The sequence below is a fragment of the Gouania willdenowi genome, chromosome 4, assembly GCF_900634775.1.
Source record: "Gouania willdenowi chromosome 4, fGouWil2.1, whole genome shotgun sequence".
Taxonomy (NCBI): Eukaryota; Metazoa; Chordata; class Actinopteri; order Blenniiformes; family Gobiesocidae; genus Gouania; species Gouania willdenowi.
In genome coordinates this window covers 18,824,965-18,839,657 of record NC_041047.1, presented here as the reverse complement: position 1 = coordinate 18,839,657, position 14,693 = coordinate 18,824,965, and the positions used below count along the sequence as shown (strand labels likewise).

The 14,693-nt window shown below is 38.5% G+C and overlaps 1 protein-coding gene across 1 annotated transcript; it reads right to left on the bottom strand.

Moving 5' to 3' along the window:
- Positions 1-7,699: 7,699 nt before the first annotated feature.
- rx1 (retinal homeobox gene 1) lies at positions 7,700-13,878 on the bottom strand. The gene is made up of 3 exons (XM_028444999.1): positions 13,541-13,878; positions 9,603-9,856; positions 7,700-8,209 (listed from the first exon to the last, which is right to left on the bottom strand). Exons 1-3 carry the CDS (start codon positions 13,845-13,847, stop codon positions 7,739-7,741), a joined length of 1,032 nt encoding a protein of 343 aa, XP_028300800.1. The 5' UTR covers positions 13,848-13,878; the 3' UTR covers positions 7,700-7,738.
- Between the last annotated feature and the right edge of the window lie 815 nt (positions 13,879-14,693).

Sequence of the window (14,693 nt, the reverse complement as noted above, 5' to 3'; positions counted from 1 at the left end):
TGCTCTGAAACCTGGGCATGTTGACCAGCTTGTGTTTATTCAATAAAATCTAAAAAGAAAGTACTAACTTTCTGCATTTATTTGTTGTTGTAGGCATATACCTCAGTTAAGTTGCACTAAAGTCAAAGTTGGTTTAAAAGCCACAGGCAGATTATAATATGCCAATAAAATATATTTCATACATAATATTCTCAAGGTGTACAAATTTACAGATTAGTTGTTTCTTAAGTCATATATATAAAAACAAAATTGCAATAATCACCTTATACTTACATATCGCGACATATCATATTGTATTGTGACCTACATACGTATCGGGATAGGAATCGTATCGCCAGATGCCAGGCAATACACACCCCTAACGCCCATATTTGTTGTAAATCCTGTTTAAACTGAAAGCTGTGGGATCACATCTCTGTGGGGAAAACTACTGCAGGTGCAAAGCTCTGATGAAATATTTCATAATCTACTCAAAAGGTGAAAAACTGGTTCTGGTTTATGACGGCTAAGGTGGATTTTTAACCCCCGGATTATTGTGTGACAGGATTTCACATTCAGAACTTCAGTGTGTGTAACAACAACAACTTTGAATTTTGGGTTTGTCTAAAACAACTGATGAATGTACTTTTCCATCCCGTCTATACAATTAAGCGGTCCCTGAAATGCACAGCTAATGACCATGTTGCAGTAACAAAGGCCTGAGCGCTGGACCTTTAATGCCACCATTTGTAGTGATAATAATCGCAGGCTGAGGGCCCCCTGTGAGCTTCACTGTGTGTTTTCTCCTGAGCGAACATATAGAAATTTACCACATCAAACACAGAACCCGGCTCCAAGTGTGAGGGAGGCAACACACGCACACACACACATACACACAACCTTTCTATCTGTCTGTCTTCTTTCTCTCACATCCTCACAGCTCTGGCGCCAACACATAACCCCCCCCGTTCCACCACCACCCTCCTCCTGACCTCTAATTATGTCATGCGAAAAAAAAGCTGTGTCCCATTGAAAAGCTCTCTTAATCAAACCCAATTAATTCCGCTATTTTCCCTTATTATCCTTAGCAAAGAAACGCGTCCTTCCAATAAGACTGTTAACTCCAGCCGGGGCCTTTTAAAATCTTTAGCTGTGCAGGAGCAACAATAATGGACCGCACAGTTAGTGAATTAGTCTTTAGGGCCTCAGTTGTTCCTAGTAAACACAGTTGACGTGCCGTAAACGTTGAGTCCTAGCTCCCTCACACAAGGATTTCTTGTTCTTTTTGCAGTTCCGACAACACTTTGCGTTCTTCAGCATCTGCATCTTTGACAGAACTGCAACCGCTAAAACTTTGAAACATTTTGTCATACAGTCCCATTTTTAAAAGTGTTCTACAGATCTACAAATGACCATTTATGACTTTTAGTGATTAACGTATTAATTTTATTATATATATATATTTTACAAGCGACTACTTGTGTGAATTGGTTTACACTTGTTTGCATTGTTTACAACAGTGATTCTCAACTGGTGGGTCGCAGACCAGTACTGGGTGTGTCGCGGACAGCTGGTTAAAAATAAATAAACACTTAATGTCTCTCATGTTGGACTTGTCTTTTATTTTGAAAGAAACTTTTTTTCACAGGCATGCTGTGAAATGCACGTTGCCCACAAATATATATAGATTTATGTTTTAAAAAATATTATGTATGTGTGTTTTCAACAGCTGCTTTTGAAAAACTAAACTTGGTCTGAAGAATTCTGAAAAAAAAAAGAAAAAAAAAGAGTGGGTCGCGAATTAATGACCGTGACAAAATGTCACCAGTTGAGAACCCCTGGTTTACAACATGCTGCAAAACTATAGTGTTTTTCTTAGAAATAAGTTTAGGTTCAGGCTTAAATACCAATGTTAATGACAATCGTATCAGAGCCCAGATCTGACCATGTTCTTACACCACTCAGCCTTTAAACAATCAGCAACACCAGCAACTAATGGGAAAAAAAACTGTTTTCATATGGTTTACTTACTGATTCACTACCCTCTGACAAAACAAAGTCTTCTTAGTATCCAATACTACACAATAGAATATGGATACTGCTTCTTTCATCTTCTTCTCTCCACCTTGTTCATATAAAACAGGGGCAACATTCACCTATTGATCTAGTAGTGTGCAGCCTCCAAACTGATCACACAAAATTACTCCAAAAGCATGCAAAACAACAACAAAATTACTCAAAAAACTTCTAAATGACAGTGAAATACACAAAAGGACAACAAAGCTACACAAAATGGCTAATAACACAACAACAACAACAGAAATACACAGAAAATGTATGAAATGACTACAAAAAACACATAAAATTGGAGAAAAATATACATAATGACTACACAACAATAGAAAATTACTCCAAAGCACACAAAACAACAAAATGAGAGAAAAATTATACAAAATGACTGCAAAAATATAAAGACACTCAAAAACCTTTTGTTCGTTTGTTCAGATAATTTAAAGATAAACACCTAGTTTTTAGTGTTAATATACGGACTGACTGGCAGTAATATGTATTGTCCTTAGCATCAGGGTCAGCTAGGATTAAATATCATGTACTTGCATGATCTTAAAACCCCAACTATCGTCTTTTTTTTCTCCCTTTTTTAAAAAAAATTATATTGTGAATTAGTGTTTTACATCAAGCAATAAATGGGAAAGATTACACATCTGTAATATCCAGATATTCAGATTAGAACTGAGGTTGTGTTTTGCACAACTGTGTAAGACAGTGATGAAGAATCTAAAATGCAAACACTGTGAGAAGATGAATGGTGTGTGGACTCAACTGTATGTTTGGTTTGGCTTGTAACATATTCAATCATTTAGTGTCTTTAGGTCAAACATGCAGTTTGTGGTGTAAAAATAAGAGTTCTCACTTTGCCACCTTGGACCACATACAGTTGGCTCAGCTAAGATACTAAAATCACTTCCCCTTATTTTTCTGCTGCTGTTCTTTTTCCCATGCTTTGCTTTGTGCCACTCGCACGGCTCAACGCATGCCTACCCCGACCTGGCCTCAGCTGAGCACTGCCAAGGCTTCCACCACTAACTTAGAATCTGTGCAGGCCCAGCTCTCCCCTGGGCCTGCACAGAGGACCCCGCTCTGAACTCATCCTGCAACACAGCAAAATGCTCTAATTGGAGGATTTTCTACATCATTAACTCTGATGAGCAGCCATCCCACCCTTTCTCTCTTACCCTGTCGCTCTCACTGTCACACTTTTTAACAACTCATCACTCTTACAGTCCCTCTTTACATTTGATTTCCTCATATTCTCCTCCTCTTTTATTCAATACAATTCAATTCAATTTATATATAGTGTTAATTACAACAAAAGTCATCTCAAAGTGCTTTCAAAAATACAGAAATTGTAATAAAAACGAAAAAACCCAACAAATCCACATAAACAAGCATAAGCAACAGTGGGGGGAAAAAACTCCCTTCTAACTGTTTTTCTTTAACAGGAAGAAATCTCCAGCAGAACCAGGTTCAGACGTGGCAACCATCTGCCTCGACTGGTTGGGGTTAGTGGACAGAAGGACCAACAGAACAGGATAGAGAGAGAGAACATCAGAGTGTCCCAGACTAGTTGAGCCGTGAAGAAAGAGAAGGGCGAGGAGAAGGCACAGACTGCAGAAAAACACGATACAGGAATACAGTGGAATGAGAATGAATATGGGGTGGACATCAGTGTAAATGGTGTGTGAGCAGTGGAATGGGTGTGCAACGAGGTTCAGAAGTGGGTGGTTGGCTACAACCCGGCACAACTGTGTCTTTGTGGACATCACACATTGCAACCCATTAGAGCGATGTGTAGATGGTGGATTGTGTTTGAATATAGTGTTGGTGTTCTACTATATAATCTTAGTTTTTAGTTCCTAATTTTTAATTTTTTTTTAGGTTTAGGGCTTTGTTCCTAGTGGTTAGGGTAACGCTATTATACAGTATATGCTTTAGCAAATAAGTAGGTTTTGAGAGTAGCAGCCTCCCGTACTAAGACTGGGAGCTGGTTCCAAAGGCGAGGAGCCTAGTAGCTGAATGTTCTGCCTCCTGTTCTACTTCTAGACACTTTAGGAACTTCCAGAAGACCAGCAAACTGAGAGCGAAGTGTCCTGCTCGGACAATAGGGCACTAACAGGTCTTTAAGATTGTAAGGAATATTTTATTGCGTACAAAAGTGTTAACACCCATAAAATCATTGTCCTTTTGGTCAAATCTGCATGATTTGTTTCTAGATCACACATATCAAACCCAAGGCCCAGGGGCCAAATCCATCCCCTTAGACCATCCAATTCGGCCCGTAGGAGAAAGCAAAAAAAAAGATTTTTTAAAATTACCATATAATTTGGTTGTAGATCGACCAGCTCTTCTAAATGCTCTAATTCAATGAAACTTTGGTGGTAATTTTCCCATGCATGGCTGCAGTCATTTTGAATCTCAAATTGTTGAAAGAACAACATTTTTCTGAAATTATTTCAAATAATTACTCCCAAATTACATAAAAATTGGTCACAAAATCAATACAATGTAAAGACAAAATCCTGCAGAGACTGATGTTTGTCACTTGCCTGGATATTGCGCTTTAAATACTTTATGTATGGTTTATACATTGAAGTGCAAACTTGGAGAAATTGCTCGTTTTCCCACCTAAAATTTGCGGCCCACTTACTATCAAATTATTTCGAATTTGGCCGTTAAAATCATGACATAAATTACATTTAAGGGTTTTTTTGTTGTTATTTTTTAGCTTTTACTTATAGGTCATGTGAGCAAAATAAGCAAGCAAGGCAAAAAAAAAAAAAAACTACAAAAAACTTTTAATGTACTTTTTAAGAATTTAGGAGGACTTTATAGTTTGCCGTTACAGCATGAATTGAAAACAAATTCACGGATAGAATAAAAGCATTGTTTAAAATATCTCTACTATTACAAAGTGGTTTTGATTACCACTTTACAATTTATTTAATATATGTGTAAAGCTCTGGGTAGGAGGGTTGTTATATGTTACCTAAAATTAGGCTTTAAAATTAATCAAAAGAAGGAAAAGAAATAAACAAATCTGGGGAGTTTTAGGAAATATTTAGTGTCACAAGACGACATTTTTTTTTTGATTAATTGGATTTTCTGTGAAAATGTGGGCCTTCAAAAATCCCAATCTAGGTTTCGCTTTTATGCAACTATTTTCTGTGAATCCTATGAAGAGCACTACTAAATAAACAGAATCGAAATTGTGTTTTTCAGTGTCTAATCACTTGTGGACATGTCATAATCCATCCAAACATGGCCCTGTTACATATAATGGCGTATCCATATGGCTGTTGTACTGCAGTCTGCTCAGGCCTCCATCTGTCCTGGAAAGTGATTCACACACTGGGGAGGCCACCGAGCATGGCGGCGCCGGTCCCTTTGTGAACATGTGTTGCAGCGCCTCGGCCTACCGACCTGCCCTGCCAGCCTTGGGGCAATTAGTGAACCGGGCCCTGAGGTCGGAGGGCCCCCCTGGGAAGCCCTGATTGATTGGAGTCTCATCTTCCTAACGGGCTGGCACACTGCCACCAATGCAGAGAGGATTGGGAGCGGTAACAAAGAGAAAAGAGCCGGTACATGACAGGGCGAAAGACACGAGGACCACAAGTGTTAGCAGGAGAGAAAGAATGTCTCTGCCCATGTATGTCAGATGATCCTGATTATACTCTAGTAATCTTGGATCACTCTCTAGTCTGGGCACAGTAAGAAAGGGGAAAAAAATCGTGGGAATGTGTTTTGGTCCATGTAGTGCAGAAAAATAAGAGAAGTAAAAGTTTCTATCAAACTACATTTATTTTCAAAAGCTATTCAATTTTTTTTCTAAAAGCTGCACATCAAATATTCAAAGGATAAAACAGTACCACTATGACAGACATACGACACAAGAACACGTACAACATCATCCATTACCAATACAAAAGAAAACTAAAACTAAAAGAATTCTAGTGCAATTTTGTCCATTTTTAACCTTTGGCTTATAGTTGGCCTAAAATCATGTTTGTGTTACCATTTAAAGTAGCTTTTATTGTGCAAGGTGACCTTTACTTCCTGGACCTCACAAGGTCTTGACAGAGTAAAAAAGAACTATAGTTATAACACAAATAAATGATAGTAGAAAATGTTCTTATCAGAGCGGTTTTAAAAGTGGAGTATTCCAAACAATAATGGGTATTAAATGAAAAAAACATTTTATTTAATTTTATTTTTTAAAGACTGTTCATACAAACACCAACAATGATTCTGAAATTGCACTTTAAATGGGAAAACATAACAACATGTGTGAGAAGCTTTAATATCTCAATGCAAATAATATTTTTATCCAGCCCTGCTCCAACATTGTCTTTAGGTTTTAATGTTCCTTTAAATGAACAAAAGTCTTTCTCACTAACAGATGGTAAAAGGCCAATGTTGTTCTTTTAATGATCACAGAAGCAGCAGTCCATATTTCCTCTCGTTTTGATGAAAAAAAAAAACAAAAACCCATCCATAATAAAACGACTACAAGGGCCTATTTAGCACAGCCTGAGACCGTTTCTCTCCCTTCAGCTTCAGACAATGAAGATACACTTGGATCAATTGTGTCAAACAAAGAGTAAACTATGTGGGGTGACGCATCACACAGGGCTTTTTCTGCTGCCCTGCACGTACACGCAGTCACCCAACACTGAGCTGCCAACAGGTTTTCTCCTCCAACAGCCACTCAAGCAAAAGGAGCGTTACTCCCCTCAGCAGCCTTTTCTGTTTTAGCCTCGTTTCTATTCTCCCTGTTTAAAGCATTTCATTTCCCACAAACAATTATTTAATGTTTGTACAAAAGTTATTTTTGGTATATTCGTGGTTCCTGTCCACAAAGGTGCCACTTGTTCTCAATATCATTTCACACCAAAAATGTATTTATTTACACTCTGTTATCCCCATTATGTAGCGATTCCCCGTGCAACATAGACGGTCAACGGTCCACTGCCATCAACACATATCTACACAGGCTGGCTCTTTTATAGCCAAAAAACCAGAAAGGAGCGATGAAAATAGTTGTATGTGCCTTGTTTTTTCTGTAACTTAAGAGAATATCCTTATCAAATTAGTTTGGGACACAAGAACATTGAAAAACTGGACTACGGTATTCAGTGAGTCCAAAATCTGAAGTAAAAAAGAAACTTGAAAAAAAAAAAAAAATATATATATATATATATATACCAGCAAATGTATTTCTCCCAAAACATTGTCATCCACACCTTTGTTATATTGTGCGATTAGGAGTTATTAGTTATTGTCAGCTAGCGTCAACTAAACACGAGTTGTATTTCTGTCAGCACTTCTGGTTATTTAGAGTTGATTTGTAAGTATAAGCTAGTATCAGTGGATAGACGGTGACTGAGCATAGAATTGGTTTAATTTAAATAAAGAGATGAAACCTTTCCAATAATTGTTGAATTATTCATCATCATGAATGCGGTGCAAAATGATATTCATAAAACATGATGGATTTGTTTTTAGGTCGACGTTCAAGGCAACATTCACCACCTCAGTCAGTCACAGGAAAAGATGCATCCCATATTTAAAATGCCAAAGTTTTCATTCTTCCAGGTTAACTTCCTTTACTTTGTTGGTCAACAACAGGTCCCAGTTATTCTCTCCAGCCAGCATCACTCTCATGACCTGCCAGATTTCTTAGTCACATCGGTTGCCAGGTTTTGTCCATTGACTGAATGTGTTCCTTGGCTTTCATTCTCAGTGCAGCAATACTAGAGCTGCGCTGGTCCACATCCTCCAGTGGGTATTTCTCCTGGTACGGTGCGGGACACTGGTATGGAGGAGGAGCCATACTCTGCATCCCCTGCCCCATGGTGGGATGAGAGTGAGAGTGGGGGTGAGGGGTGGAGTTGAGGAATGTGTGGCTGGGATAGCTGGGTTGAAGGCCTTGAGTTTGACCCATAAAGCCTGGGATGCTGTGGACAGGCGTGGAACTGGATAGGGGAGAGGTCAACCAGGGGTCCAAGGGTAGTGCGTTGGTCATTGGAGCCATACTGGTGTGCACTGGTGGTGGTCGGTTAAAAGAAAGCATGGGCGGGTCATGAAGCTTCATGGTGCTAGCATCCAGTTTCTCCTGACGGCGCCATTTAGCTCTGCGGTTCTGAAACCACACCTAAACAACAAAAGAACACACCTGTTTTATTTCTCCCATTATTAAGATACTTTATATGGACTGAAAGGAGGGTCATTAAAGGCAACATTTAACACATTTATTTCATTGTAAGCGGGCTTATTGCTGCAATATGTTACAATTTTTTTTAATTTGTTTTCAAGCAAAGCCTATTATGGCCTTTCTTTGCACCTTTGAGGTAAATGGTAAATTGACTAGATTTATATACTCTTTATATAGATTTATATAGATTTATATGGGTGAATGAGCTTTACAATATCAGCTCATTCACCCATTCACTCACCATGGGACTGAGCTGCCATGCAAGGCACTAGTCGACCACTGGGAGCAACTCAGGGTTCAGTGTCTTTGATACATTGACAGGTTTAGACTGGGAATCAAACCCCCAACCTCTCAATCAGAAGACGACCTCTCTACCTCTCTAAACTTTGTGGGTTAAGTGAACTTGATACATTTAAAAGGGTAATACAAGTATTGTTAGTTTCAGGACATGCTCAGTGCAGCTGATGTCAGACCGATATAGGATAGGACCGATATCCTATATGAAGAAAATCGAGTATCGGATCATATCGGCCTGTATCTAAAGCCTCTGATATGTTTATAGTTTTAATTGGATTAAATTAGATGTCTTCTCATTTTTTTACGTTTTCATTCAATTGTAGAATATTCTTATGCTAGAGGTTAAAATGTATGCAACCCATTGGTTAATAATAAAAGTCTGTTTTTGTCATACCTACTGTTACTGACTATTATTATTCTCTGTTTGAGTATTATCACTTTATCAAGCCTTTTTTAACATTCCACACTACAAAATAAGTATTAAAAGTGAGTATGATTCGTGCTGATATTGAATTAATATTGGTTTTGGCCATTATATACAAAGCAGTATCGTATCGGAAGTTGTATCGGGACACCCCTAATTTTAAATCTGTTCGGTAACACTTTACTTGAAGTTTTATACATAAGGCTGACGTTACGCTGTCATTGTTATGATATGACACCTGTCATTAGCATGAATAAGTTGTCATGAAGGCTGTCATTAAGTGTCGTTCGTTACCCTAACCTTAACCCTAACCCTAAACATAACCCCTAACCCTCCAACCCCAACCCTACCTAACCCCACTAGATCCCTCACCTAACTCAAAAAATGCCAACATAGCTCCAAAGGTGTCATCATTTAGTGAAAGGTTCATAATTCGTGACACCTTCTTCATGCTAATGACAGATAATGACAGCGCGATGTCAGCCTCATGTATAAGACTTCAAATAAAGTGTGACCATCTGCTCTAATGCACATTGATGCCATACACTATTGCATATTGCATTATTATAGCAGAAGCTAAACAAAAACACTGATGCTGTCTTTCTCATATACCTGCACTCGGACTTCGGGGAGGTTGACTTTCATGGCCAGCTCTTCTCGACTGTAAACGTCTGGGTAGTGGGACTTCTCAAAGGCACGCTCCAGCTCATGCAGCTGGTATGTGGTGAAGGTTGTGCGATTGCGCCTGTGTTTCTTCTTTGGCTGATCATCCTTTCCAGGCTCTGGAGACTTGGCTTCATCACTTTCAATGTTTGTTCTCAGCTCACTGAGCTCCTCATCACTGTTGTTTGTGAATATTTCAGTTTCTGTCACGGATACAAGGAAAAAGTGAATTGTGAGTTTGTGTTTGTTTTACTGACTGCAGTAAACACGACACATAGAAAGAAACATGCCATGTTTTATGGAACAAGATAAAGAAAATGTTCACAATGAAAAATGAAGAATGTATTCCCACCTTTATTTAAACATTATTGTAATACATGCATTAATAGGCCACTGTAAGTCAGTGAAGCAAGCAATCCCCTGTACGTCAATGAAGCTCTGAGGAATTTCTAATCGGATTTTGAGGCGTTGTTTCCAGTGTTTATATCTGCTTCAAAGGTAAACTGTTTTTCAAAAGATATTCAGAAATAAAACCTTTCCATCCTTTTTTGGGACTGAAACTTCTCTTCCCATCCAAGTCCTCATGAAGATTTTGTATTGGTAATGATTTAATTGTAATTTAAAACACTGGAAAATATCCAGAACTTTAGAGGTATTTGGAAACATTTTTATGAGCATGCATCATTTTTCCTTTGGTATTTATGGTAAATGGTAAATGGACTAGATTTTATATAGCGCTTTATCACCACACTGAAGCAGTCTCAAAGCGCTTTACATATCAGCTCATTCACCCAATCACTCTCACATTCACACACCAGTGGGACAGGACTGCCATGCAAGGCGCTAGTCGACCACTAGGAGCAACTTAGGGTTCAGTGTCTTGCCCAAGGACACTTCGACACATGGTCAGGTACTGGGATCGAACCTCCAACCTCTCGATCAGAAGATGACCCACTACCACCTGATCCACGGTCGCCATTTATCCGTCCTTCTTATGACTATCTGCTCTTCAGTTTCTCTCATTCTTTCCCACCTTCACTGATTAATGTTCACACAATAACAGCTGGAAACAGGTCAGTTTTTAAGTTAGCAAGGATCAGTTTGTTGGCTGGATTCAAACTAGCCACAAATGAATGTAATTAAATAAAGGCCAAAGATGATGATCCAGCTATGGGATTAGTCACTCTTGTCAATCAGCACCTCTTAAAGAGCCAATACTGGACTGGAGTCAAAGACTTCTCAAGTCAGTCTGCGCTGGGTAAGCTGGCAATCCCAGGAAGTAGGTTGACTTGGTATAAATACTTCATACTCTAATACTGTAAAACGGACTAAATTAGCAATTAAGTAAGTTTATTCAGATGTTTCATGTTCAGTCTGCTCTTTGAAAATAGTTTTGTTTTTTTTGTAAATTCATCATGCATTTGATCATTGGGTAACTCCATGTATTTCATGTTTTTGCATATCGGAAACAACATTGGGAATCTGTGAAAACGGATACAGTACCAAACTTTCCATGAATGCTACACAGCAGTACAGTAACTCTTTCCCGATGTAAATTTTATATTTTTCCCCCCTTTGAATTTCACGGCATTTCAATACATTTAGTGCACCCTGGAATGACCTGTGCATGTACTGCATAAAAAAAAACACACAGCTAACTACCGGAAGTGGCCGGGCCATTAAAAATGTATGAATGTTAAAATTAGAAAAATGTTTCCTGCTGATTTTACCCTTATTCAGTTTTGCCAAGGAGGTGATATTTTCACCGGTGTTTGTTTATGTTAGCAAAAAAAATCCCTATCTCTCATTGTGGACTAATTTTTTAATTTTTTTTTTACCAAATTTGACTTAGTTATGTTGGATTGTTGCTCAATTACCCCCACCAAATTTAATCTGGATCGGATCTGGATTGTGCATTTCATTGTGATTTCGTGATTGCCCGATACATTTGGACCTACTGTATCATTATTAACGGGAATATACATTTTTTACAAGCCTTTCCAGTGTGATTGATCATGGTACCATGATCAGGGTCGCTGATCCAGATAACATCCAATATCTGGCAAAGAGGATATTTGGCGCTTGACGGAGGTTTGTGTGCTTTTGTTTGTATTTAAACCTTGTGCTTGTCTCTTTTTTAGCATTTGGACAATTTGTATTAACCTATTTAAATTCATATGGAATAAAATAGATCTTTGTTGTTGCTATTTTGACCACGGCGAAACACGTTGATCAGATCTCAGGAATAACTCTATTTAACAAAGTTATCTTAATGACTAAGGAACTTTACAACAATAACACAGTCAGCTTAAATTAGCTGACATTTTGAAATCAGCAAGACTCAAGACCAGGGTAAAGACGAGGGCTGGGCACTAGGTATAGCAACTTTACTTTTGCCTTTTGTTACTGCACTTTACATTTGCTCTGTATGCCAGTTTAATTCCTGGTGATCCCTAAATGGCCTTAATTGTGTCAAAGCATCATTAAAACAACAGCCAGTACAAGAGGCTAAAAGGTGACTTGATGACGTGGAGGATGGACATAAAGAAGAGGTCATCGTGGTCTTCCTCTTTGCTAAACAGGAGCAGGGTTTTGGGGGAGTTCATTTATCGGCCTCTCATTAAGCAGCTATGACAAAGGCCAGACTCTGACAAAGGCAGAGGTCAGGTGTGGTTCAGTGACCAGCTCTTGGCCTGTCAGCTCATCGTCGCCGCTAGTCTGAAGCCTTCCTGCTGTTTACCAGCCAACAGAACCTCTCAGCACAGAAAAGTTGGGGGGTAACCCCTCACTGGACTTTGAGGGGGCTGCTCATTCAGAAGGAACTGAGCTAACTTCACTGGACACGTATTGGTGTCATTTCTGTTGTACTAAAATGAAACACATGGTTTTCGTCTGAAATAATTCACCTGGAGGCGACAGATACCTAAAGGTCATTGCAGTTGTCACAAAATCACAAACCACCTGCCTGATCCAGCATGTGAAATAGCTTTGGATTAAACATGATAAATTTGTTTTCGAGACCCAATGACAACAATAATGCTTGAATGTACCACTGTAGAATGTAATCTGTCCAGAATAGAAGATTAGGGGAATTCACAAAGGGATAGGATTGGTCTTGGGTACAAAACCCCCTGTAACATCTTGTCCTGTGATTTATCTCTCAATCTCAACATGGTCCACTTAATGCAACAGGCTCTGCATGTGTGCACCACACTGACCCAAAACCAGCCTTACATTGGGAGAGATCTGCAGAATAAAACCACAACATTCTACCATAAAGTTACTACAGGAGCTTTAACATTTCCTACTCATAAATGATTAAGTTAACTCATTTTAATATCAATATTTTTTTTTTTTTTTTACTGTACGCTATGTTGTTTTTATGATGATTGTGTCTGTTTGGCTTGAATCTTGAAGTGAAGTTGAATGTTGTTGGGAGAGGCATGCACAATTTCATTATACTTCTATAATAATTATTAGGTTCTACCTCTATTACTTCTTGATAATAGAGAAATATGTCAATCTAGAGTGTAATAATCAGTTAACCACATTCTTACATGTTGCAATGACTTGATGTGAGGATTCAACGTCAGATTGAAGAATTGTATATGCATATATGTGTGTGAGGGTTACATTGAGAATTGTCGTGTATGTTTGTGCATGAGTGTCCGTGTTTCCTGAACAAAATATTCTGTGTCTCACAGGATTGAAATATTACACCCAAGATAAAGTTCAGTCTGGTTCAGGTGTCCTAACACTGAAATGGGAGTGTTATCACTAAGCTGATGATTATCTGATCATGCACAAACATCCCCTTCCCATTTGATTCCACAGCAGATTTGCTTTAACTTTAGAGTCTATGGTTTCTGATCCCAGCCTTAACTCACCATGGATTTGCTGCTGCATCTGCTCTGTGCTGCTGTTTCTGAGAGCAGACACTTGTCCACTGTAGGAAGGGTGTGACAAGGACTCCTGCTGTTTCCTTGGCTCTAGCAGGCCTTCTATCTCTGTTTTGTGGGGACCAGGTGGACTGAGCAAGGGGTCCTCATGATCCTTGCTGAACCCCAGGATCACATCGATGCTGTGGACTCGGCCTCCCGCTGCGATGCCCCCACCTTTCCCCAATTCGTGGAAGTTGCTGGGTGAGAGGCAGCTGTCGTCCACCATGCTCATGGTATCCAGTGATAAATGCATTCGAGCGTCTGGATGATCACACGGACCTGTGGACAGTGGACGGATGGAGGATGATTGGGTGGAAGGCTCAGAGTAGAGATAAAGGAGAAAGAGAGAGAGATTCTCTTTCTAAATAACCACCATCTGAACCTGAACACTGTCTTCATGGCTAAAAACTATCAAATGTTGTTTTAAAAGGGTTGTGCTGCTCATACTTGTTCATCTGAACATACAAACAATTTTCCAAAGACCTAGAAAGAATATTTTTCCAAAACAGAGAACTTGAAATTTTGAGTCTTTATCTAATTTGGATCAACTTCATCAAAAACCTTAAATGAATAGAAACATGATTGTAAAGTTATTTAAAGCTTTTGGAATCAAAATCATGTTCTTAATAACCTGCACTGACGACATGTTTATTGTATATATTATTATATTATATTTATTTAGTATATGTATTATATTATTATCAAGAATGTGCATGCCTTATTCTTATTTTATTTTATTTTATCCATTCTATATCGTTTTCTATTGCACCTTTTTTAAGCACCTGTAAGCCAAAGCAAATTCCTAGTTGTGAATTCTGTTCATCAACAATGGCAATAAAACATTCTGATTCTGATTCTATGCATTCGTTCATGTGGTTGTTCGTCAAGAATGAATGAAATCATTTAAGATCATCAAACATCTTTTCCCCTAATAAATATAGATAGATTTACACAACCGACTAAAGTCTAAATTGTCTGACACCAAAATGTTTGTTTCATTATTTTCTAGTTCTGACATTTTTTTTACTCGAGTCTCGACCATCTGGTTTTACATTATGTCACACCTTCATTGTCAGTTTAATGTATGAAAACATATTTA